The 26,549-nt window shown below is 43.1% G+C and overlaps 1 protein-coding gene across 6 annotated transcripts in view; it reads left to right on the top strand.

Moving 5' to 3' along the window:
* colq (collagen-like tail subunit (single strand of homotrimer) of asymmetric acetylcholinesterase) overlaps positions 1-26,549 on the top strand; it is a 98,115-nt gene that overhangs the window by 30,500 nt on the left and 41,066 nt on the right. For all 6 annotated transcript variants that reach the window (XM_073024488.1, XM_073024487.1, XM_073024492.1 and 3 more), the window contains 8 exons: positions 922-1,023; positions 6,586-6,630; positions 8,036-8,062; positions 10,631-10,702; positions 12,838-12,900; positions 19,390-19,416; positions 21,011-21,055; positions 21,242-21,277. In XM_073024488.1, the coding sequence (XP_072880589.1) occupies positions 922-1,023; positions 6,586-6,630; positions 8,036-8,062; positions 10,631-10,702; positions 12,838-12,900; positions 19,390-19,416; positions 21,011-21,055; positions 21,242-21,277 (417 nt within the window). The remainder of the gene's footprint in view (positions 1-921; positions 1,024-6,585; positions 6,631-8,035; positions 8,063-10,630; positions 10,703-12,837; positions 12,901-19,389; positions 19,417-21,010; positions 21,056-21,241; positions 21,278-26,549) is intronic.

Below are 26,549 nucleotides of genomic sequence, written 5' to 3'. Positions count from 1 at the left end.
TCCCCTCTTCTATTCCCCACTCTGTCCTCTTACCTCTTGTACCTCCTGGGTCCCCTCCTCCCCTTTCTCCTGTGGTTCCTCCTCCTCCCCATCAGATTCTTTTGTCTCCAGCCCTTTGCCTTTCTCACCCACCTGTCTTCACCTAGCACCTTCCAGCTAGTTCTCCTTCCCTTCTGCCCACCCACATTCTACATAGCTTCCTTTCCCTACCCCCACCTTTTTACTCTGGCATCTTCCCCATTCCTTTCCAATCCTGATGCAGGGTCTTAACCTGAAACATCGACTGTTTATTCCTCTCTGTAGATGCTGCCTGGCCTTCTGAGTTCCTCCAGCATTTTGTGTGTGTTGCTTTGGGTTTCCAGCAGCCGCAGAATTTCACGTGTAATAATTTGCTGATGCTGTAGATATGAAAGACAGAATGCTTTCTGTAAGGGCCCAATATCTTGGGGAAATCCTGGGTCTTAAGCTGCGCATTTGATTTTAATTCATGCACTGTACCCAGCCGGCTCAATATGACTTGGTTATGTCATATAATTTTCAGGTCTTCCTTTTAATATTTATCATGACCGATATCATGACACAAGGGCAAGACGGTGGATATATTTCAAGCGAAAATTGATAGTTTCCTGATTGGTCAGGGCATCAAAGGTTATGGCAAGAAGGCAGGTGTTAAGTGGGATCTGGGATCAGCCATGATGGAATGGTGGAGTAGACTCGATGGGCTGAATGGCCTAATTCTGCTCCTTTGCCTTATGGTCTTATGATGTTTGAAAGCAGTTCTGAAAATGCATGTCTTTGAACAATGACTTAAATTCCCATGAGCAAAGTGAGTCTTTTTTGCTACCTTAGCATCTTCTGAAATAATTCATTTATTTACAATAATAACATATGACTTTTTTCTTTTAATGTTGCTTTCCTCAGGAAGAAATAAATTTGAAGAACGTACCATTGAAAATAAAGTCAAATGAATCGTTATGTAATGTAACAGGTATAATTGGTCCTCCTGGGCCTACAGGTCCCCAGGTAAGATTAATAGACAGTTTGGAATGAAGGTCAATTGAATATCATTCTTCCAGTTTAAATTTGTATTATTTTAATGTAACCCAGTGCACATCCATTTAATTTCATTCTTATTCAGCAATTCAAAGCTCATGCCAACCACCTTCAAATTTTTCCCCAAAGATCCATTACTTTTCTTTATGCCATTTTTTATATTTGTCTTCGACTAATCTTACTGAATAAAATGTCAGCCAACTGCAAATGTGCTTTTGTGCCTCATGAGACGTGGAGGGCTCGGCTATACTCAGGTTATAGAGGGAAATAAAGGGAGCCCCAACCCACATTTTGTGTCAAGTGATACAGTGGGTGGCAAGGTAGCATCGCGGTTAGCACATCAACTTAGAGCGCCAGCGATCGCCGATCGGGAAACCACTCCCGATGCTGCTTGTTATGAGTTTGTAATTCTCCCTGTGGTTGCGAGGATTTCCGCTGGGTGCTCCGATTACCTCTCACATTTCAAAAGACGTACATTTAGGGTTAGTGTGTGATGGACATGCTATGCCCAGCACAATCCTCAGTGATTTTAATTTGACTCGAACAGTGCATTTCAGTGTATGTTTTGATGTACATGTGACAAATAACTAATTTTTAAATCTTCAAACAGTATTTTTAACATCAAGCCTCAACAATTCCCTTCCCATCCATGTACCAATTCAAATTTCTCTTAAATGTTGGAAACAAATCTACATCCACCCACTTCCACTGGAGCTCATTTCACACTCTCATCAATAACAGTATTGATAATGTTACTGTTAGTGGTTGCACACACAAGGTGCTGGAGGAATTCAGCAAGTCACACAGATCAATGGAAGGGAATAAAAAGTCCACATTTCGAGCCAGGATCCTTCATCAGAACTCATTCATATTATTAGTTTAATATTCTAATATTAATTTAATAGCTGTCCTCATGATACGCAAATCAGGGCAGTACAATAGGGAGAGCAAGCTGTTGCCCATGTCACAGCTGATGGATCCAAAGGAATGGCAGAGACTGACACAGCTTGGGATCAGCAGCATTGCAGAAGCTGCTAGTCAACTTTGAACTGCCTTAGAGAGTCCAACTGTGGATTTTTCCCCTTGAGGTTTACTCCCAAAGCCTTCCCCATGAGTAGCTATAGCTGCAAGGCAGAGGAGGTTTGAGATCAGAGTTTTCCTTCTCCTAGATGAGCTGCCAACCATGGTTAATGATCCCTATCTGCCCAAAGCAACTGGTTTTAAGGCACCAGTAACCCATCTCCTCCCGTCAGTTGAAATGGTTCTGCCGGTCTTAGTAGCTAAGCCACATGTGAAGGCCAGGACCTGGACTTGGTTGTCAGGGGCAATTTGAGATGGACGCCATTGGGATCATTTAATAGGTAGTGGGAGCTTATCCCCATAACCACCCCAGCTATGACAACCTTAGGGAACCATATCATATAATAATTATTAATATTGTTAGTTTAACATTAATATTATTGTAACATCATATTAATATAATATAACATTATAATATTATTATTAATTAATAATGTTAAAAAGCAGAACAGGCTTGAAGCACCAACTCCTGCTTTTAATTCTTATGTTCCTAAGTACATTTATACCCATCTTTTATGATTTCTTCTGCAAAATCTCCAACCTAACCCAATCTAATTCATCTACTCATAGACCATTTATAATTATATATCCTGCTTTTAATCCTCTGCCATTTAGTATGATCTGATATGAAAGCAAATTTCTAAACTGGATATTATTTGCTAAAGATTGATTTTGTTGCAGGATATGTCCAAGTATTCATTTTATATAAAACATCTTTAAAATAAACCAAATTAAATCTAATTGTCAATTTTTTAAAAAATTAAAAATATTGAAAACATAAAGGTTCATTTATAGATCTTAACACAATATCATATTTCAAAATTGTCACCATTTACTACACAAGATTTATTTTCTTATTCATCAGTCAAAACAATAAAATAATATTGATTGAATAAACTACTGTACTGTAATTATGATCTTCTCCTTAACATGACAGATTAATTAATCTCCGCAATAATTTCCAACTTTTAACATATCCTGGATTCAATAAAAATCATGTTTTAAAAAATGATATAATCCAGTAGGAAAGCAATTAGTTATGGGAAGTAGCGTATTTGTATGACTATCCTCGGGCCATTATCGTAATAGAGGGAATGGCCTGATACGTATTTAGATTTTGCCAGCAGTCCTATGGAGAAAAGCTGCTGTGGTGTTCTTCACATGCCAGCCGTGCCTTGTGTCCTTGGTCATGCACTGTATTGCAGACAAAGAAGAAGGTGGAGGTCAGATACTGGAAGAATGTATTTTGTTCCTGATACCTCAGGTTAACACAAGGAAAGGCTGGAGTATGAAGAGCAGCCCCATTCAGATGGAATTCAGATGCTAATTGAAGTCAAGTGTTTTGTTTCCCAACCACTGTACAGTACTATGTTTTAACCAATATACAGTACTATGCAAAAGTCTTACACACCCTAGCTATACATATGTGCCAAAGAATTTTGCTCAGCACTGTAAATAAATGTATTACTTCATAACCTTCTATGTCTTTAACAGTGTTCCTTTTTAAATTACTTGAACATTGCTTTTGAATGCTTCTATTCAGTTCAAATAAGTTTTGACATCAGTACAATTTCTGAAAGCCATCAGAGCAGGGCCTCAAGTTCAGCCATCTGAGCCCAGTCATTACTCACAAACAATTCCAGCTTGTAAACTTGCAAATTGGTTAATATATTGATTAATGTTCCTTTTATTGGGATGTGGATGTTGGCAAGCAACACTAGCATTCATTGCTTGTCCCTAGTTGCCCTTGAGAATGTGGTAGTGAGCTGTCTTCTTGAACTGCTGCAGTACTTCTGATGAGGGTATCTCTTTTGTTCTTTTTGGGAGAAGGTAAAGTCAAAGTAAATTTATTATCTAAGTATGCATATGTCACCAAATACCACCTTAAGATTCATTTCCTTGCAGGCCTTTACAGAAAATAAAGAAATACAATAGAATTTATGAAAAACTGTACATAAATAAAAACTGACAAACAACCAAAGTGCAAAAGAGAACACATTGTGCAAATAAATATATTTGTGTGTATTATATATATTACTGAGTTCATGAAAGTGAGTCTGCAGGTTGTGGAATCATTCAGTGTTGAGGGGAGTGAGGTTATCCATATCAGTTCAGGAGCCTGATGGTTGAAGGGTAATAACTGTTTCTGAACCTGGTGGTGTGGGACCCTCCTGCCCGATGGTCATAGTGAGAAGAGAGCATTGCCTGGATAGAGGGGTCCTTGGTGACGGATGCTGTTCTCTTGCAATAGCACTCTGTGTAAATGTGCTCACTGGTGCATGGGCTTTGCATGAAATGAAAGGCCATCCACCATTGTCTCTAAACATAATAGACTGGGTTGCATCCATCACTTTCTGTAGATTGTTCCAGAAGTTGGACAAGTGATGGTGAGGGATGGTAAGATTATACCAAGTCAGGTGGTTTTCAATGTGAAGGTGAACAAGCAGTTGGTAGTACTCCCTTGCACCCTCTACATTTGTCCTTCTAAATGGTAGATATCTCAAGCTTGGGACGCACATTAAAGTACTCGAGGTGAGTAGCTGAAGAATATTTTATCAGTACCAAGCCAATGTCCATTTGGAAATTTGCTAAAAGTATCCAATTGCACTGTACTGCTACTGCAAAGCAACAAATTTCACATCATGAGTAAATGATATTAAATCTGATTCTGAATTGATTTTATAAAGACAAACTTTATTTGTCACATGCACATTGAAACATATAATGAAAAACAGTGAAAAGCCTGAAAGCGTCGCCACGCTTCTGGCACCAACGTAGCATGCCCACAACTTACTCACCCTAGCCCACTTGTCTTTGGAGTCTGGGAGGATACCGGAACATTCAGAGGATCCCAAAGGGTCACAGGGAGAACATACAAAGGCCTTACAGACAGCAGCAGGTATTGAACCCTAGCTGCTGAACACTGAGACTGTAAGGTGTTACTCTAACCTCTACACTTCCACACCGTTAAGCTCATGGGAGAGAACAAGACAGTTATTGATTGGTCCATATTTTGCATTTTCAGTTTGAAGAAATGCTACTGGCTTCTGATCTTGGAAAGTTAAGCTGAACACAGACATTTAGTGCATTGTGCGATATCGTCATTTTCCAATATAAATTGAAGTCAGTCTGGGAGCTCGTTCGTTATGTGCCATGATGTGTGACATAGGCAATCTCAGTCTTTCCATGACCATGATTGTCCTTGGAAAATTTTTCTCCAGAAGTAGTTTGTCATTGCTTTCCTCTGGGTAGTGCCTTTACAAGACAGGTGACCCTAACCATTATCAATGCTCTGAAGAGATTGTCTGGCTGGTGTCAGAGGTCACGTAAGCAGGACTTGTGATACGCACCAGCTGCTCGTATGAGCATTCACCACCTGCTTCCATGGCTTCATATGACCCTACTTTGGGGGCTAAGCAGGTGCTACACCTTACCCAAGAGTGACCTGCAGGCAAGCAGAGGGAAAGAATGCCTTAAACCTCCTTTAGTAGAGATGAATCCCAGCCCATCACTCAAAACTCTCGGCATGCTGAAGTCAAAATACAGACAGACATACTTGATTGATCCCGAGGGAAATTGGGTAAATAATTAACCAGACTATGATTAGTCATAATTAAGTATAGGAGATTCTGTAGATGCTAAAAATATGGAGCGACCCAGGGATGTGGAGGAGTTAGAGTTCAGGTTGGAGTCTAGGAACTCAGCAGGTCAAGCAACATCTATGGAGGAGAATAAACAGTCAGTATTTTGGGCCAAAACACTTCATCAGGACTGGAAAGGAAGGAAAAAGAGGCTAGAAAATGGGGAGAGGCAGGGGAAAGAGTACAAGCTAGCAAATGATAAGTGAGACCAGGTGAGTGGGTGGGGGGGAGGGATAAAGTAAGAAGCTGGGAGGTGATAGGCAGAAAAGCTAAAGCATGGAAGGAGGAATCTGATTGGAGGGAACAGTGGACCCTAGGAGAAAGGAGAGGAGGGTTACTAGAGGTGGGTGAAGAGCAGGTAAGAGGAAGTCCGGAACAGGAAATGAAAAAAGGGAGAAAAGAGAAAGGGAGAGATTACCATAAGTTAGAGAAATCGATGTTCATTCCATCAGGTTGGAGGCTACCCAATCAGAATGCGAGGGATTCTCTTCCAACCTGCGAATGGCCTCATCATGGCAACAGAGGAGGCCATGGACCACATGTTGGAATGGGAATTTCATTAGAAATGACTGACCACCGGGATATCCCACCTTGCGTAGCAGATGAAAAAAGGTGCGCGACGAGAGTCATAGTTGCAGTGTGAGGTTATCATTAAATCTTAATCATTTCGCAGAAAGGTGTGCAGTTCAAATTGGTGTCATGGTCATTGTGGCCTATAGGAACTGTTCCTTGTACTGTTCCTTGTTTTATGATCTAGATGTACATGATTGTAGCATTTGAGATTTGCCATTTACCTGTGTTATACCATCAGGGCCCACGAGGAATTCCAGGAATTATGGGACCAAAAGGGGAGAGTGTAAGTATATGTGATTCTTTAACCTAAATTTGCTCAAAGTTCAAAGTAAATTAATTATCACAGTACATCTATGTCACCATATACAACCCTGAGATTCGTTTTCTTGTGGACATACTCAGTAAATCCAATAGCCATAATAGAATCAATGAACGATCACACCCAACAGGACGGACAAGCAACCAGTGTACAAGAGGTAACAAACTGTGCAAATACAAAAGAAAAAAAGAATAATAATAAATAAATAAGCGGTAAGTATTAAGAACATCAGATGAAGAGTCCTTGAAATTGAATCTGTAGGTTGTGGGAACAGTTCAATGTTCCCTCTAATTTATAATGACCAGTGTGTACAAAAATCTTGTGCAATTTTTTTGCCCAGTGACCACAGTATATGGATATTGAAATAATTTCTTCAATAAAAACGGTATTAGTAAGCCAATTCTAAAATATGCAAACAAATCATCGCAAACTCCGGAAAAAGAAAATGTGATTGTGTATGATTGTGAAGTATACTTAAAAAGGCCAGCGAGACAGAGGGTGACACTAGTAGCAAAAGATGTGTGCACGTGCACTGACACACTCCTTAGAGGGAACATTGGAGCAGTTCAGTGACGGGGCAAGTGAAATTCAGCATGCTCATAATTTGTGGTTTATATTTTAAGTTCCTCTTTAGCCAAGGGAGCACAGCAGAGTCTCCACATCCTGAGGAGACTGAGACAAGTGAGCTCACCGCTGCCCCCCGCCATTCTCACCACATTCTACAGGAGCATCATCGGGGTCTCTCTCCTCCCCCTATTCAGAACATAGCTGAAAGGCATAGCATAAGCAGAGCCTCCAGCATCGTCAAAGACCCCTCTCATCCTCCCCAGAGTCTCTTTGACCTCCTGCCATCAGGCAGAAGATACCGCAGCGTAAATGTCAGGCTGGGAAACCGCTTCTTCCCCAGGCTTTTGGATTTCTTAACACCCTGCTGCCACTCAGCACACACATACACCCTGTACGAATGCCTTGCTAGCACACCCCTCCAACCACTCCCTGATTCACAGGCTCATCTTTTATTGCTGCTGTTTCACATATTAATATGACTGTTTGTTTAATTATAATAGTGTCAGTAACATTATAGTGTCTTATATAAGCATGCACCTCAGACTTTATGTCAACCTGTCAATCATCAGGCCGTGTCACTCAGGCACTTGAGCTAAAATTACTTTGCGATTGTGCGTGCTGGATGGTAACTATGTACTGTGCTGTGTTTTGCGCCTTGGCCCCAGAGGAATGACGTTTTGTTTAGTTGTATGCATGTGTATGGTTGAATGAGGATAAATTTGAACTTGATATAATTATAACTATCATTTTGCAAACACGATAAGAATCAAATGTTAATCAAGTGTATTTCTGTCCCTTTTAGGGAGAAATTGGAAGACCAGGAAGAAAAGTAAGGCCCAGGTTCAGAACAAACCTTTTCACTGGTTTCTGCTGTTCCTCTCCTTTAGCCGATTATATGTAATCTCATAAGGAGTACACTGTAGATAGAATAAATGCAAGCAGACTTTTCCCACTGCCAGAGTGAGACTAGAACCTGAGGTCACAGGTTAAGTATGAAACATGAAACAGTTAAGGGGAACCTGAGTTATAGAGAGAGGTTGAATAGCTTAGTATTTTATTCCCTGGAGCACAGGAGAATGAGAGATTTGATTAAGGTATACAAAATTATGAAGGGTATAGTTAGGGTTAATGCAAGCAGGCTTTCCCCACTGAGATTGGGGAGGCTATAACTAGAGGTTATAAGTTAAGGGTGAAAGGTGAAATATTTAAAGAGAACATGAGGGGGAATGTCTTCACTCTGGGGGTGGAATGAGATGCCAGTGTAAGTGGTGGTTGTGGGTTTGACTTCAACGTTTAAGAGAAGTTTGGCTAAGTACACATCTGGATGTGGGGAGATCAGGGCCCTCCAGTGTCCTTGACGATTACACCTGCAAGAAATTCATCCAGCTGCAGCTTCTAACTCCTGTGCTAAGGAGTCGGAGCTGGAACTGGATGAACTCTGAATCATTTGGGAGTCTGTAGGGCTGATAGAGAGGACATACAAGGAGGTAATTACACCCAAGGTACAGGACTCAGGTAACTGGGTAACCATAAGGAGGGGGAAAGGGGATGGGCAGCCAGTGCAGAGTAGCCATGTGGCCATTCCCCTCAACAATAAGTATACCACTTTGGAATTTGTTGGGGGGGGGGGGAAATCACCTAGTAGAGGAAAGCCACAGTAGTCAGGTCTCTAGACTGATCCTGGCTCTGTGACTCAGAAGGGAAGGTGGGAGATGAGGCAAGCTGTAGTAATAGGGGATTTATTGGTTCGGGGAATAGAGTTGGTGCAGGAGGAAGGCTTCAGATTTTTGGATCATTGAGCACCCTTCTAGGGAAGGTGGGATCTGTACAGAAAGGACTGTGCACCTGAACTGCAGAGGGCTCGTATCCTAGCGGGAAGGTTTGTTAGTGCTGCGGGGGAGGGTTTAAACTAGAGTTGCAGGGGGATGGGAACGAGAGTGCCAAAAGAGATAATGAAGTGGTTTTGGAGACATGTTGTTAAGACCTCAGACAAAGTCAAGAATCAAAAGATCGAGCATGGTGAAACTAATGTTCTAAGCTGTGTACAGTGCATCTCACTACAGGGAGTATTGTACAAAAGACAGATGAGCTTAGGGCATGGATCAGCGTGCACAATTATGACATTGTAGCCATTAGAGACTTGCTTGCAGGAGGGATAGGACTGGCAGCTCAGTGTAGATGTGATAGAATGGGAGGGATTAAGGGGAGAGGGCTGGCATTGCTAACCAGGGAAAAGGTCATGGTAGTGCTCAGTCAGAATAGACTAGAGAGCTCAGCTCATGAGGCTTTATGGGTAGAACTATGGCATAAGAAATGGGATATTATAGACAGCCCAACAAATGGTCCTCAGGAAGATCAGAGTGGGAATCTATGCGTGGAGCTGAAAGAGATGGAGGATCTCTTAAATGGATGTTTTGCATCTGCATTTACTTGGGAGATGGACACAAGAGTCTACAAAAATGAGGTAAAGCAGCAGCAAGATCATGGACTCCAGACAGTTTACCGAGGAGGAGGTGTTTGATGTCTTGAGGCAAATTATAGTGGATAAATCCCCAGGGCCTGACATCGTGTTCCCTCTGACTCTGTGAGAGGCATAGCGGAGATATTTAAAACATCCTTAACCACAGGTGAGGGGCCAGAGGATATCTAATGTTGTTCCATTGTTTAAGAAAGGCTGTAAGAATGAGTCTGATATCAGTAGTGGGAAAGTTATTGGAAGGTATTCTCAGGGACCAGATATAAAAGTATATGGATAGACAGGGACTGATTAGTCAACCTGGCTTTGTGTATGGTAAGTCATATATAACCAACATTATAGAGTTTATTGAGGAATTTACCCAAAAAGTTGATGAAGGCAAGGCTGCAGATGTTGTCTACATGGACTTTAGCAAGGCCTTTGACAAGGTCCAGCTTGGGAGGTTGGTCAAGAAGGTTTAGTTACTTGGCATTCAAGATGAGATAGTAAGTTAGATTAGACATAGGCTTTGCGGAAGAAGCAAGAGAGTCAATTCGTGGTTGCCTCTCTGACTGGAGGATTGTGGCTAGTGGTGCTGGGTCTGTTGTCATTTTGGTCACCTATCTACAGGAAAGATATAAATAAAATTGAAAAAGATAAAGATACTATTTACAAGGATATTTCCGGGACTTGAGGGTCTGAGTTATAAGGAAAGGTTGAGTATGTTCAGACTTTATTCCCTAAAACATAGAAGATATGAGGGGCATAAAAAGGGTAAATGCGAGGAGGCTTTCTCCACTGAATGGGAGTGAAGACATACCATGCTTGAACCAGCTATTACTGTAGGTTAATGGCTGATTCAAATCCATAGAGTGTGATCTGAAAGCTCTTAAAGATTCCAAATTGAGAAACTGGACTGATTAGTAAATGCTTATTTCCTAGGGCAGTGCAGGCTTACCGGGACCCCGTGGAATGCCAGGGCCTGCAGGCTCTCCAGGACCAATTGGGCTCAAGGTAAGGCAACTTCATTTCCCAGGTTGATGGAGGCACATGGCCCTCACACATAAACACATTAAAGTTTAAAGTAAACTTGTTATCAAAGCATATCACCATATATCACCATATACCACTGAGATTCATTTTCTTGCAGGCATTCACAAAGAAATAAAGTAGAACCAATGAAAAACTATAAAGAAAGAAAGGCTGCCAAATAGCCAATGTGCACAAGAAGACAAACTGTGCAAATACAATAAATAAATAATGCTGAGAACTTGAGTTATAGAGCCCTTCCCCCACCCACCTATTTTCCCCCTTCACTGGTCAATTTGTACTCCTTCCTCCCCCCCCCCCCCCCATCCTTCTTATCCTGGCTCTTCCCCCTTCCTTTCCAACGCTGATGAAGGGTCTCAGCCTAAAACGTTGACTGTTTATTCCTCTCCATTGATGCTGCCTGACCTGCTGAGTTCCTGCATCATTTTACCTTCTGTCCTCCGGATTTCCAGCATCTGGAGAATCTCTTGTGCGCATATATAAATGTTGCCTTTCTGCGGAATTTATGAAGACCAGACAAAATTTTAAATCAAATTATCTTTCCAAATGATTGGGTGAGATGAGAACTAGAGGTCATAGTTGAAGGATAAAAGGTGACATATTTAAGGAGAACCTATGGAGGACCTTCTTCACTCAGAGGGTGTTGAAAGTTGTGAATGACCTGCCAGAGGAAATAGTGGATTCAGCTTTGATTGTAACATGTAAGAGTAGTTTGAATATGTACATGGATAGGTGGTTATGGAAGTCCAAGCAAAGGTTGTTTGGGACTAGGTAGAATAACAATTTAGCATGGACTAGATGGGCTGAATGGCTGGTTTCTATCCTGCAATACTGTATAGCTTTATGACTCTGTCTGTCTGCTTAATCCTAGAAGTTTACAAAACAATAACATCTATTCAGCAATAAAGTCTAAATTCAAGTGCTCTTATCTGTAACAAACAGCTGACTGGCCCTTTGGTTGACATGGAAAAGTTTAAAAATAAAGTTTGTTCTCCCGGGAAGCCTCTCTTCAGTTCAGTGCTGAGTTGTTGACCTTTTCAGTGGCTCTGACCTCATCATGTTCTGAGGTGCCACAACACAGCTGCAATGCCACTTTTCAAATTCACACTGTCGATTCAATACTGACCTTTAGATAAAAGGTGGATTATACTGGCAAGAGATTCTGCAGATGCTGAACATCTTGTGCTTACTTTATTTACTTGGGCACGTCAACCTTCCTGGTGCATAGGTTGCTGACAGAAGCTCACTAGAGTCTTCTGGCCTGGGCCAGTCTTTCAAGTTTTCCCAGGTGTAGCCCATCTTCTTGATGTATCCTTCCTCTACCAAGGATGAGATTTTTGGAGTGTCTTTTGGTGTTACTATAGCTAAGTTTCTGCAGTATGGGGTTGCTAGCACCATGCCCAAACCTTGTAATTTTGCTGTCCATAGACGTGGGACCATTCATGACTGAGTTGGAAATCTTGAACAACACACACAAAATGCTGGAGGAACTCGGCAAGTCAGGCAGCATCTATTGGAGAGGAATAAGCAGTTGACACTTAGGGCTGAGACCCTTCATCAGGTCTGAAAAGGAAAGCGGGAAAAAGCCAGAATAAGAAAATAGGGGGAGATGAAGGAGTACAAGCTGGCAGGTGACAGGAGAGGGGGAAAGTGGGTGTGTGGGGGGAGAGGGGTGATGAAGTAAGAAGCTGAGAGGTGATAGGTGGAAGAGATAAAGGGCTGAAGGAGGAGGAACCTGATAGGCGAGGAGAGTGGACAACCTTGGAGAAAGGGAAGGAGGAGGGGCACCAAAAAGAGGTGATGGGAAAAGGGCAAGAGGGGAACCTGAACAGGAATAGAGAGAAGGGAAGGGAACCAGCAGTGTGGAAACTTGCAGTACCTCAGTGCCGCCTACATAGAGTAACTGCATCATAGTTTTGCCTACAAAAATAACTGTTCATTGATAAATTTTCCAAAGAAGGTAATATCCTTTTATTTTTATTAAGCAAGAGGAATCTTTACAGAGAGTTACTTCCTTTGGTACATTTTTCAGTCACTGTGGCATTTAAATTCAAAAGTTTATTTATTCTCCAATGGTTGACCTTGTTTCTTATTTTCAGGGTGAAATGGGAGATATTGGATTAACAGGATTGCCAGGCGCTAGAGGACCAATGGGCCCCAAGGTTTGTGATATTCACTTCTTGAGCGTATCTTGTGCTAGAATGCTTGGCTTGCTACCCACTAATTGAAAGGAATTTAACCTCTCACGAATGGACCATTTTCTAATGAAGCCTGGTTGTGTAGTTGAAGACATTGTATTTATGTTGTCTGTTGGGATTTTATTGATGTGATTATTCCACAGATTTTTTCCTTAATTTTCATTATAAAAGACTAGTCTTTTTGTCAATCTTTTACTCAATGTAAGCTGGATTATACCTTTATGTACGAGGGGTGATTGATAAGTTTATGGCCTAAGGTAGAAGGAGTCAATTTTGGAAAACCTAGTACATTTATTTTTCCTACATTTACACACTTAGTCCAGCGGTCGTGGAGCATACGGATCCCTTCTTTGTAGAAGTCAGTGTCTGGGAACTCCAGAAGTGGTCCACAGCATGGGGTGATTGATAAGTTCGTGGCCTAAGGTAGAAGGAGATGGTTATTAACTTCAAACTTTCTGCATTTTCACTCAGAGTTGAACTGTATGTGCATGTAACGAGAGCTGTATAACTCATCTCCTTCTATGTTAGGCCATGAACTTATCAATCACCCCGTTGTGGACCACTTCTACAAAGAAGGGATCCGTATGTTCCACAACCGCTGGATGAAGTGTGTAAATGTAGGAGGAGACTATGTTGAAAAGTAAATGTGCTAGGATTTCTAAAATTGACTCCTTCTACCATAGGCCACAAACTTATCAATCACCCCTTGTATAATCTGTTTTAGAAAAAATAAATTTAGTTTGCATAAGTCCACTGTTTTTAAGTGGTTTGGCATGGACTAGATGGGCCAAATGGCCTGTTGATTTGCTGTAATTTTCTATGATTCTATGTTATAGAGAGGCACTTTTCTCCTAAACTTGTTTCTTTTCTGTGAGTTTTTGGATTCCAGAAGAACATTTTATCAGCTAATATAAATTGTATTGGAAGTTGCCGTTCAGTAAGAGCAGTCAGTCAGTATTGCAATTATCAAACCTAATAAATAGTGAAAAACTTAGATAAAGCAGACATGGTGGGGATGTGTTCTAATAGTGGGGGGTAGTCCAGGACTCGAGGGTACAGCCTCAGAATACAAGGGCATCCTTCTAGAACAGAGATGAAGAGGAATATCTTTAGCCAGAAGGTGGTGAATATGTGGAATTCATTGCCACAGATGGCTGTGGAGGCCAAGTCATTGGGTGTATTTAAAGCTGAGGTTGACAGGTTCATGATTAGAAAGGGAGCAAAGGTTGCAGGGAGAAGGCAGGAGAATGAGGTTGAGAGCCTTGCTGGAATGGTGCAGCAGACTTGAAGGGTTGAATGGCCCTGTGGTCTAGCACGGTAGAGATTCTTTCTTGAGGAGGAGGAGGTAGGGAGAAGAGGGTTGAAGCAAAAGTAATGGGCAGTAAGGAAAGTGTTAGTAGAAAAAAAGAGTGGTCATGCCCACAACTGACTAACACTAACTTGTACGACTTTGGAATATGGGAGGAACCCGGAGGAAATCCATGTGATCACAAGAAGAACATACAAACATACAAAATACAAAAAGCAGCAGTCGGAATTGAACCCCGATCACTGCCGCTTTAAAGCATTTTGTTAGATGCTGTGCATGAATCTGTGGAGGTCAAATGATTGGGTATACTTAAAGTGGCACTTGATGGATTCTTGATTAGTAAAGTTGTCTCTAAATAAATAAATACATAAACAAACAATTACATTTTCCCACCATTAACAGGCAGTCAGTTTGTTCTTACAGCTTGTAAATTTCTTAAGCACAAACATAGCAGAGGGAGGGAGAGGGAAGCAAATTGCCACAATACATACAGCATGATACAAGACAGGCTAATCATTTAGCTTCAGGATGGATGATTGATGCACCATCAATAACTCTCGGAGACGTGAGGCGAGATAGGCTTTTATTAGCTGGAAGAAAGCACCGTCAGCAGCAAGAAACCATCACATAACATCCTGAAGACTGAAGGAGGAGCAGTGCCTCCAATCGCCTTTATACAAGGGTCTGTGGGAGGAGCCACAGGAGCAGTCAGCGGGGGGGGGGGGGGGCGTGTTCATACAGGTATATGTAGTTCACCACAATGATCTGATAAAGTAGTCTATTTTAGAAGCTATTTTTCCATCCACATTTTTGCACATACTTGGAGTAAACAAATATCACTTCTATAAATTTTAATTTAATTGGAGATATTTATTTTAACCTTCTACTTGTAGTTCCAAGTAGCTGTTTGCATGGGACAGCAGGCATATGCTTCGACGGGCAAGCTAAAGTAGGTGAGGGTACCCACCTGCCTCCAACTCCAGTGAGATGGACACATGCCTGTTCTAGCACGTGAAGTCAGCTCCAGTAAATTGGGCAGATGAGATCTACAGTGAGATCCAATGGACAGGGAGGTGGTTCTGCAACACTTCATGGTGAACGAAGGGCATGACAAGGCACAGACGTCATGGCTATCCACTACAAACGAGGACCCTTGTTAGTGACGACTATTCATACCGCTGGACCGCGACTTCTGAGGTTGAGTGAGGTGGAACTGCCCCGGTGAATTAGTTTTCCCACTTATAGAAATTCTCCCGCACAGGTTTACTGTCATGTTAAACATGACAGACAACCACCACTGAACTCGGGTTAACATAAAAGGTAGAGGCTATATCGTTATTGAATCAGCACATGTAGAGCCACAGACGTTGGAGCTGGAAATTCTGGAACATTCTGAAATTGGGACAAGAAGATGAACAGCCTATAACTTTGCACCTCACATTGATTTAACTTTGTTGTTTTCATTTCATGCAAGATGATTTAAAAAAACACAACCAACAGAGATGATTAATATGCTTTCAATTAAAATAGCTGAAAGAGGGAATTGGCAGAAGAACAGACAGAGCTTGGACAGGCTCATATTACAAAAGCACTGTGGTCCAGTCTTCCTGTCACTTGCCCTCTTGCACTTCTGTCAAATCCCTACAAAATACACTGAAGAATACAAGTTAAGATTTCAAAGTAAAATTTATTATCAAAGTACATATATGTCCCCAAATACTACCCTGAGATTCATTTTCTTGTGGGCATTTACAGAAAAATACATACAATGGAATTTATGAAGAACTATGCACGCCAGGTTTACTATCAGAGTTGAAATGGAATACTCCCCCATTTCTCTGGGAGAGCTCTACTTCAATAACACCTGAATTCCCTTGTTATCCAACACAAAAACAACCTTCTGGCATCATATGGACTTCACTGCAATTTAACTCCCTTCTCTCCAGCACAATGCGGTAGTATCACTTCCACTAAATCAGGGATTCGTTAACTGGAGTCCATGGATAGATTCTGGGGGGGAGGGGTGGGGGGTGGTCTGCAAACTTAAATGGGAAAAAATTTACATCTTTATTTTCCTACCCTGTAGCTGAAATTTAGCATTTCCTTAAGTGATGGATATAAGCAACAAACCTCAGTAGTATTAGCAGCTATGGAAACTTTTAATTCCATTTGTAACAAAATGTCTTTGTGAATCAGGATTTCAACACCTGTAGTCGTTAAAAATTGAAATTGAGTAGATGTCCAACATTAGAGCGTGTTGATTTGTCGAAGACCACCCCACAGTTTAACGTTCTTATTCAAGCTAAGCAACAACAGCCTCCATATTGATAACTCTAAAAATAAAATTTAATTTTAATTTTCCTATTTTGAATGTATAGTCTTGTTTAATCCATTTAACACATATGTTACTATATCACAAATTTGTTATTTGCAAGTTGATAAAATTGGTTTATTTTGTAATCCTATGTATTTTATTTTATACATTTAAATACATTATTTTGATCAGGGGCTCACAGGCTTCACTGGACTGCCAAAGGGGTCCGTGGCATAAAAAAGGTTCAGACCCCCTGAACAAAATCACCAGTATCTACGTAGTACACAATCTGTAATGACTAGAAAACCAACAGCGAGGGGCACAGCCAAACATTATGACTGGGAAGTTCTACTCTCATTAGTGCGTCATTTTAACTTGTAATGATATATTAATACTTTCAAAAGCCTAACAAAATTGATTATCTAAGTACCCACAGTATACGTCACCATATACTACCCCAAGATTCATTTTCTTGCAGGTAATTCACAGTAGAACCAAGAGATACAGTAGAATCAGTGAAAAACACACAAAGACTGACAAATAACCAATGCGCAAAAGATGACAAACTGTGCAAATTTTTAAAAACCTAAATAATAAATAAATTAATTAATAAACAAACAGTAATCCTGTTGAAAGGCCTCCAAGAGGACCACAACTTGTTGTAAGGTTTGGAGGCTTGCATGTCTCAGTGACTCAGAGAGCTACGCTGGCTGGAGTAAGGGCCTAGGTAAGGTCACCCATGCCAAACAGGTCAAAGGGGTAGAGGCCAGACTCAGAGTGGTCCACCGGTCCTCCAGGTTCGGAGGTTCAGCTCAGGGCTAAGTAACCCTGCCTGGTAAAACAAGATCCTTATGGAAACAACAATGAAGAATCATTTTGTACTGACAGAGATGGAGGAGCTTCATTGCTGCCCTAAACGCCTGCAGTGTAATGGGCAGAAAGTAAGTACACCTATCGAACGTCAAATGTTAAAAGGCTTAGATAGGGAGAATGTGAAGAGGATGTTTCCTCTGGTGGCAGAATCGTCGACCAGAGGGCACGGCCTCAAAATAGAGGGACGTCCATTTAGAACGAAGATGAGGAGGAATTTCTTGAGCCAGAGGGTGGAGAATCTGTGGAATTCATTGCCACAGGTGCCTGTGGAGGCCAGGTCACTGGGTGCACTTAAGGTGGAGGTTGATAGGTTCTTTATTAGTCAGGACATGAAAGGATATGGGGAGAAGGCAGGAAAATAGAGTTGAGAGGGTAATGAATTAGCCATGATGAAATGGCAGGTAGACCCAATGGGCTGAAATATAGCCATTTGAGACAGGTATAGCAGCAACCAGTCAATTAATGTTAACACATCTAAATGGCATCTCCATGGTATGAAGGCTGTCTCTAGTGTATGAGAGCTTGTTCCTATGGTAAGAATGGAAGTCAAGTTGTTTCTGAATATACAGCAGAGCAGATACATATTGATTAAAATACCATCTGCACAGGAATTAATTGTGCACACATGAATCGTACAGTCATTGAAACTAATAAGAATAACATCAATTAGACATTTTCTGATGAGAGTGAAAATGGCTTAATAATACATCAAAACCACTTTATGAAGAACATGATGCCAAAGTTATGACAAGTGCAATCTTGATCTAGTAGGGAAATATTAATGTATTTCTTTTTAAATTTCTCTGCAGGGATTACAGAGTTCTAATCCATCTGAATGGCTCACACTTTTCAAATGGCAGATCTATTTGACTATTTATAAAATACAGTTTCATGTTAGCATGGGGAATGGAGCTGAGTATTTTTGTTTTAGTCTGTTTTTGTGCTGTTGTTGTCTCCAGTTGTCAGGGTGCTCTGTGCCCTTGAACAGTGATAAACCTCAGAAGGACTTACGAACATGAGTGCAAAATTCTGACATTGTGCAGTAACATCTGTTCAATTACAGTGTTACTGTTCAATTATAATCTCTTTAACTCCAATATTTCATTTGCACTTTATATTATTTTTAAAATCTGGAAATAAATCAATTATGTTCATTTCTGAAAATAGGTTCTTTGATCTGTTGATTGCTTCCAGCATTTCTCTTTCTCATTTCCAGTATCTGCAATATCTATTTTAAAATTTGTACGTAATCTTTTCTGTACAATAGGGTTGTCATTATAATTAATGAAAATAAAATACATTAAAAGTAATAGTTTTATTGGAAGAGCTGTATATTAATTGAGTGTAAGTAGGAATAATAGAGGGGATGGAGTATTCAAGTGGTAACTGCAGAGAGGTCATTTTCTCTGATAGAAGTTACTGTAAGAACTCAGAATACAATACTAAAATTGGAGTAAAGACCAGTTTCACAGAAAGTCAATCTAAAGATCTCTCACTGTGTCTGTCCCTCTCTTTCTCTCTCTGACCATCTTTCCCTCCTCTCTCCTCCTCCCCCCTCCCTGCCTCTGTCACTTACCATCTCCTCCATCTCCCTTTCCCCTCCTCCCTCTCTCCTTCTCCATTTCCCTCTCCCACTCCCCCCTCCCCTTCCCCCTCATACATACACACACACACACACACACACACACACACACACACACACACACACACACACACACACACACACACACACACACACACACACACACACACACGATTCTATGAGGGATGGGTCAACTAAAATTTTTCAAGACTGTGATAGTTATGATTTTGTTGGGTCAGTATCTCAGGAAAATCTGTGTATTCTCATGCAACCAAAACCACTTTATCATATTTAAAAGCAACCACTTGAAATCATCTGAGCAGAAAGTTAGATCCTTGATGAAGATGAGATCATTGTCTTTTTGTTCTCTTCTAGGGTTTGACTGGACAAAAAGGTGAAAAGGTTCGTAAGTTACTAAAGAGCCATAAATTAACCTTATAAAACTTTACGTGAATGTCTGTGTATAGTCCATCTGAGCAAAGCAGGCTGTATGTGTGGATGCAAAACCTTTTGCGAATGTGGTCAGAGCAGGCGTCCTGTCTTAGGGACAGGGTAACTGTATCAGGATCTATGTGCTGTTTTCTTCAGCTATCTCCGAAGACAGGCATGTTTGGGTGAGGGCAGAGTTTATTAACCTTCTCCATGAAGGCTCAAAGGCAAGTAGTGGTTTCTGAGGAAGGTGGTTTTTAGCACGGCTTGCATTTTCAGGATTGCTGAGGAGAAAATGATCAAGAAAAGGGGAAGCAAATGTTCTTCATGTTTGTTCCCTCCTAACAGACTCCTCCTTCTCCAGCACTTTACCTCTTCCATCTATCACCTCCAAGCTTCTTACTTCATCCCGTCTCCCCCACCCACCTTTCCCCTCACTTGGTGTCACAGATCATCTGCCAGCTTGTACTTTTTCCTCTCCCCCCCCCCCCCCACCACCTTCTTATTCTGCCTTCTTCCCCCTTCCTTTCCAGCCACGATGAAACGTCTCTGCCTGTTCATTCTGTTCTGTACATGTTGCCTGGCCCACTGAATTCCTCCAGCATTTTGTGTGCGTGTTACTGAGATCTTATACAGTGTTCCAACCTGAAGCATTGACAGTTCTTCCCACACACCCCTCCCCAAACGCTGCTTGATCTGCTGAGCTCCTCCAGCTTTTTGTGTGTGTTGCTCTGGATGATGATGTGTTGGTGATAGTTGAGGGTGACGAGGTGGAGGTATGTCTCCACCCAGAGGAGGTGTAAGGTGCTCCTTCCGTCTGCTAGCCTGCAGGTCACCCTTGTTAACATCTGCTTAGCCACACCTGTCCCCCACACCCTATCAGGGTCACGTTAAGCCATGGGAGCAGGCAGTGGATAGTCGTATGACTCGGAAGCCCCCGGAGGTGAGGGTCGACTTGGATTTTGTGTCTAGATACACAAGCCAGGGCAGTACAATATGGAGAGCAAGCAAGCAAGCTCACCCTCCCCATGCATAGAAGAAGCCCAAAGCAATGGCAGAGACCAATACGGTTTGGCACCAGCAGCATCGCAGGAACTGGTAGTCAGTGTTGAACTCAACATAGGACTGCCATTGGGACTCCAGCTCTGGATTTTTACCTCAGGGTTTACTCCTAAAGCCTTTCCCATGAGTGTGTATAGCCACAAGGCAGTGGAGGATTGAGATCAGAGTTTTCCTTCTCCAAGGTGGGCTGCCAACCACACTCATGACCCCCAACTCCCAAAAGTCACATGAGCAGCTGGTGCATATCACAAGCCCCAATTTTGCAACCACTGACTCCAGGCAGACGATCTCTGAAGAGTATTGATAACGGTTGGGGTCACCCCAGCTTGTAAAGACATTCTCCAGAAGAAGGCAATGGCAAACTACTTCTGTAGAAAAATTTGCCAGGACAATCATATTCATAGACCATGATCGCCTATGTTGTATGACGTGGCACATAATGATGGTGATGAAGCTGGCTGTAGAGAACAAGTTACTGTTCTAACAATGTATGCTTTATTTGCAGGGTATAATTGGTGAAAAAGGACAACAAGGAATCAAAGGAGAAATGGTAAGGATTTTGTTAAATATTTATATCTGTAAGCTACAAAGTTAATTACAGGTGTCTCAGGTGCTCGAATTTACTGTACCTCTGTCTTGCAGTATGGAATGTGCTGTGACTTAAAAAATAGAACTATAAATGTTGGAAACTTCTCTGACCAGATGACTGATCCTCTGAATCTTCTTTATCATTCAGGGTGTAATGGGTCTTCCTGGAATGCTGGGACAGAAAGTAAGTAAATAGCACTAAAAGAGAGACAGAATAGGTTAGTACAATTCAGCTCAAATTGTCCTTGCTGTATCATGATTTATACACTCTGTGGCCACTTTATTTATGCATTGAGACAGGTTCTTCTAACCCTTCAAGCTGCACCACCCAGAAATCCCTAACTAATCATGGGACAATTTACAATGATCAATTAACCTGCCAATCGGTATGCTTTGGACTGTGGGAGGAAGCTGGAGCACCAGGACGAAACCCACATGTTCACAGGGAGAAAGTACAAACTCCTTACAGGCAGTGGCTGGAATTGAACCCCAGTTGCCTGTACTGTAAAACGTTGTGCTAACCACTACGCGACCGAGCTGCCCCAAAATATTTATTTTCCTCGTTTGGGAATACCTTTATTAGGTACACCTGTACACCTGCTCATTAATACAAATATCTAATCAGCAACTCGATGCGTAAAAGCAAGCAAACATGGTCAGGAGATTCAGATGTTGTTCAGATCAAATGTTAGAATTCAGAAGAAATGAGATCCAAGTGATTTTGGCTATGGATTGATTGTTAGAACCAGATGGGGTTGTTCGAGCGTCTCAGAAATTGATGATATCCAAAATGAAGCAAAATGAAACTACAGATTATGTGCATTCTGGCTACAAGACCTAGGAACAGAGTCAGGCTATTCAGCCCATTGAGTCTGTTCTGCTTTTTCATCATGGCTGATCTGTTTCCCTCTCAACCTCATTCTGTTGCCTGACAGAACTGAAGACAATAAATAATTTACAATAAAAATAAACTACAGGCAACAAATGTCAGAGTACCAAAGGAACATCGTTCCTACTCATTTAACACCTGTTGTATTCTTCCCCCGTGCCATTCCTACAAGTTTCCTATTGCCAACACAATATTAACATATGTGGAAAATTGCAAAGCTAATAATTTATGTATATGGTGTATATCTGTTTCCAATTTGGTTGACTGTAATCTCGCACTGTAAATAGCGGGCAGGATAAACGGGAAACCGAATTTTATAAAGGCCGGAGCCTGGAGCTTGGCAGATCACGTCATCATATACAGGCAACAGGACAGTGCACAGGTGTTGCAGACAATCTTGATCTTGTACTTCATTTCCTCAGCATTAAGATGTCTGCAGAGATATTATCTAGCATATCAGCTTGTGGCAGGTGCTCGTGATGTGTAGCCACTTGCAGAAATCAGAAGCAGAATCAGATTTAATATCACTGGCATATGCCATGATATTTTCTGTTGTGTGGTAACAGTACATTCCAATATGTGATAATAGAACGTTATTGTAAGTTACAGTAGGAAGTATTATATACTATGTATATATTTTTTTCTCTTTTTGCACTCTATTTTTTTTAAATCACTAAATTGAAAAGAAAAAAAAAAAATAGTGAGGTAGTGTTCATGGGTTCAATGTCCATTCAGAAATATGATGGCAGAGGGGAAGAAGTTTTTCCTGAATCATTGAGTGTGTGCCTTTGGCTCCTGTACTTCCTTCCTGATGGTAGCAATGAGAAGAGGGCATGTCCTGGGTGATGGGGGTCCTTAATGATAAATGGCCCCCTTTTGAGGCATTGCTCATTGAAAATGCTCTGGAAGCTGAGGAGGCTGGTGCCCATGATGGAGCTGACTGTTCGTAACATTTTGTAGCTTATTTGGTCCTGTGCAGTGCCCAATCATCCCCTCCCCTCCACCCTCCCTCCCCCCCATATCAGCTAGTTAGAATACTCTCAATGGTACATCTGTAGAAATTTACAAAATTTCCTTATGCCTAGTATCATTTTATGGTCACAATGTTTATGCTTTAACTATCTACTTTGTTTTGCGGCATTCTCTGTGTATATTTAAAGAAGAGATTGATAGGTTCTTGATTAGTAAGGGTTTCAAAAATTACAGGGAGAAAGCAGAAGAAGGCTTGAGGGGGAAAATAAATCATGATCGGATGACAGAGAAGACTCAATGGACCAAATGGCCAAATTCTGTTCCTAAGCTTTATGCTCTTAAGGTCTCCTTTGCTCTCTTTTATTCACAACTGTCCATTTCCTTCTTCTTTAGCCCTTTACTTCTTCTAACCAACCCTTCCCGGCTTCAGAGCACATTGGAGTATTGTGAACAATTTTGGGCCCCTCATCTAAGAAAGTTCGTGCCGGCATATAAAGAGTCCAGAGGAAGTTCATGAGAATAATCCTGGGAATCAAATGGTTAATGTAGGGGGAGCGCTTAACAGTTCTTGGCCTGTATTGACTGGAGTTTAGAAGAACGAGGGGGGATCTCACTGAAACCTATTAAACATTGAAAGGCCTAGATAGAGTGGATATAGAGAGGATGTTTCATATAGTCGGGGAGTCTAGGACCAGAGGGCACTTCTCAGAATAGAGGGATGTCCCTTTAGAACAGAGATGATGAGGACAAACTTCCATAGCCCAAGGGTGGTGACTGTGGAATTCATTGCTGTGAAGGCCTAGTCGTAGGGTATGTTTAACATGGGGGTTGATAGGTTCTTGTTTAGTAAGTGTGTCAACTGTTACGGGGAGAAAGCAGGAGAATGGGGCTGACAGGAAAAATAAATCAGCCAATTGAACGGTGGAACAAATTGAATGGGCCGAGTGGCCTAATTGTGCCGCTATGTTTTACACTCTTGTGGTTTTATGCATGCTATTTAGCAAGCTGGGTGTTCTTTAATGTAGCAAGTGTGTAGCCGTGTTCCCTTATTCACTCCTCCAAAGCTACTGGCAATTTGCCCTCTCTATGTCTGCAGTTTTTCATTCCGTAATGAATATTGATGGATCTTTAGGACTCCTGACCTTCTGCAAGACTCCAGGTGCTTTAATGCTCAATACTGACATCCATTCAGATAAAACAGCTCTTGATACTTCTGCACTATTGGCTGGTGTGTTGGACAGGCGCGTTACTGCAGGTACAGGGAAAGTATAATATTGTGGCGACCCACTTCCCAGCGCACTCGAACCGGCTCACAAAGTGGCGCGCGCTGGCATTGAGGCCGGTCCCCAAAGAGGGCACCAAGCCTGCTTCACCAGCAAGGGGAAAAGCCCGCGCACGGGACGGGACTGTGAATACGCACCCCCTACAGCATTCCCGCCCGGGGAGGGCGGGAACAGGAAGGCTTTAAAGCGAGGCCGCGAAGTTTGAATAAACCTCTTTTGCAACTGCAGCTTACTGACTACGTGTCGTTATTTCAGCGCTGCATGTAGCACACCGCTACAATTGGTGACCCCGACGGCCCAAACGATATTTGGACCAGAGATGAACGATGCCACATCTGTTCATGCAGTTTCGTTAAAACTGCCAAGCTTCTGGACACTGCGACCTCACCTATGGTTCCAACAAGCAGAAGCCCAATTCCACATTCGGCAGATAACCTCGGATGCCACACGTTACTACTACGTGGTGAGCTCCCTCGACCAGGAGACAGCCGCCCAGGTTGAGGAGTTCATACAGTTGCCCCCGGAGGATGGCAAATACACAGAATTCAAAGCCCTGCTCATAAGGACTTTCGGACTCTCACGGCGCGAGCGAGCTGCCCGCTTACTGCACCTGGATGATCTGGAGGATAGGCCGCTGTTGGCTTTGATGAATGAGATGCTGTCCCTGGCCGGAGGTCACAAGCCCTGCCTCATGTTTGAGCAGGCGTTCCTGGAGAAGCTGCCCGAGGACATACGCCTGCTGCTGTCCGACGCGGATTTCAGCGACCCCCGGAAGGTGGTGGCCCGGGCGGACGTGCTGTGGAAAGCCAAGAAGGAGAGCGGGGTGTCCGTCGCACAGATCACCAGGCCACGCTCCCAGCAGCAAACCAGACCAGGCCCGGCCACAGAGCCCGCTAACCCCAGAGGCAGGGGTGAGGAGGCCAACGAACAATGGTGCTTCTACCACCAGTGGTGGGGCACAGAAGCCCGCCGCTGTAGCCCGCCCTGCAAGTTCCCGGGAAACGCCAGGGCCAGCTGCCGCTGATGGCTATGGCAGCTGACCATCGGGATAGCCTCCTGTATGTCTGGGACAAGCAGTCAGGACACCGCTTTTTGGTCGACACTGGAGCCGAGATCAGCGTCTTACCTCCGACGAGTTACGACACCCGCAACAGAGAAACGGGTCCCACCCTGAGGGCCGCGAACGTGCATGCACTGCCAAACAGCCAAGGTGCAGCGGCACACCAAAGCCCTGCCGCAGCAGTTCCGCCCCACCCACCGGCGTTCCGACCACATTCATGTGGATATCGTGGGCCCCCTGCCAGTGTCGTGAGGAGCGCGGCACCTCCTGACTGTCGTGGACTGGTTCACAAGATGGCCAGAGGCGGTCCCGCTCACTGACACCACCTCCGAATCCTGCGCCCGGGCACTGATTGCCACCTGGGTATCTCGCTTTGGTGTACCGGCCCACATTACCTCCGACAGAGGCACCCAGTTCACCTCCAGCCTGTGGTCAGCTATGGCCAGCCTTTTGGGGACACAGCTGCACCACACAACTGCCTACCACCCACAGTCGAATGGACTAGTGGAGCGTTTCCACCGTCACCTGAAGTCAGCTCTCATGGCCCACCTCACGGGACTAATTGGATGGACGAGCTTCCCTGGGTCCTGCTCGGAATCCGCACGGCGCCCAAAGAGGATCTGCACACCTCGTCGGCCGAGTTGGTGTACGGCGCACCCCTGGTCATCCCAGGAGAGTTTGTACCAGCCCCAAGGGGGCAAGAGGAAGAACCCGCAGCAGTCCTGGGCAGACTACGCGAGAGGCTCGGTAACCTGGCCCCCATACCCACTTCACAGCATGGGCAGAACCCGACCTGCGTAACCCAAAGACCTGCAAAACTAAGTTTGTTTTTGTATGACGGGGCAGACATCGGGCACCGCCACAGCAGCCCTACGAGGGGCCGTTTACGGTGATCAGAAACAACAGGTCCACATTCGTGCTGGACATTGGGGGGAAAGAGGAGGTTTTCACAGTGGACCGACTCAAACCGGCCCATGTGGACATGGTGCAGCCGGTCGAGATTCAGGCACCGCGGTGCAGAGGCCGACCTCCCAAACAGAGTCCGACCTGCATTGGGGGGTGTATCGCCAGTTCTGGGGGGGGGGGGGGGGGGGGGGTTATGTGGCGACCCACTTCCCAGCGCACTCGAACCGGCTCACAAAGTGGTACGCGCCAGCATTGAGGCCAGTCCCAGAGAGGGCACCAAGCCTTCTTCACCAGCAAGGGGAAAAGCCCGCACACGGGACGGGACTGTGAATACAGCATTCCCGCC

This window comes from Hemitrygon akajei, chromosome 20, assembly GCF_048418815.1.
Source record: "Hemitrygon akajei chromosome 20, sHemAka1.3, whole genome shotgun sequence".
Lineage (NCBI taxonomy): Eukaryota > Metazoa > Chordata > Chondrichthyes > Myliobatiformes > Dasyatidae > Hemitrygon > Hemitrygon akajei.
Note: the sequence above shows the minus strand (reverse complement) of the source record. Positions and strands in the feature narration are given on the sequence as shown.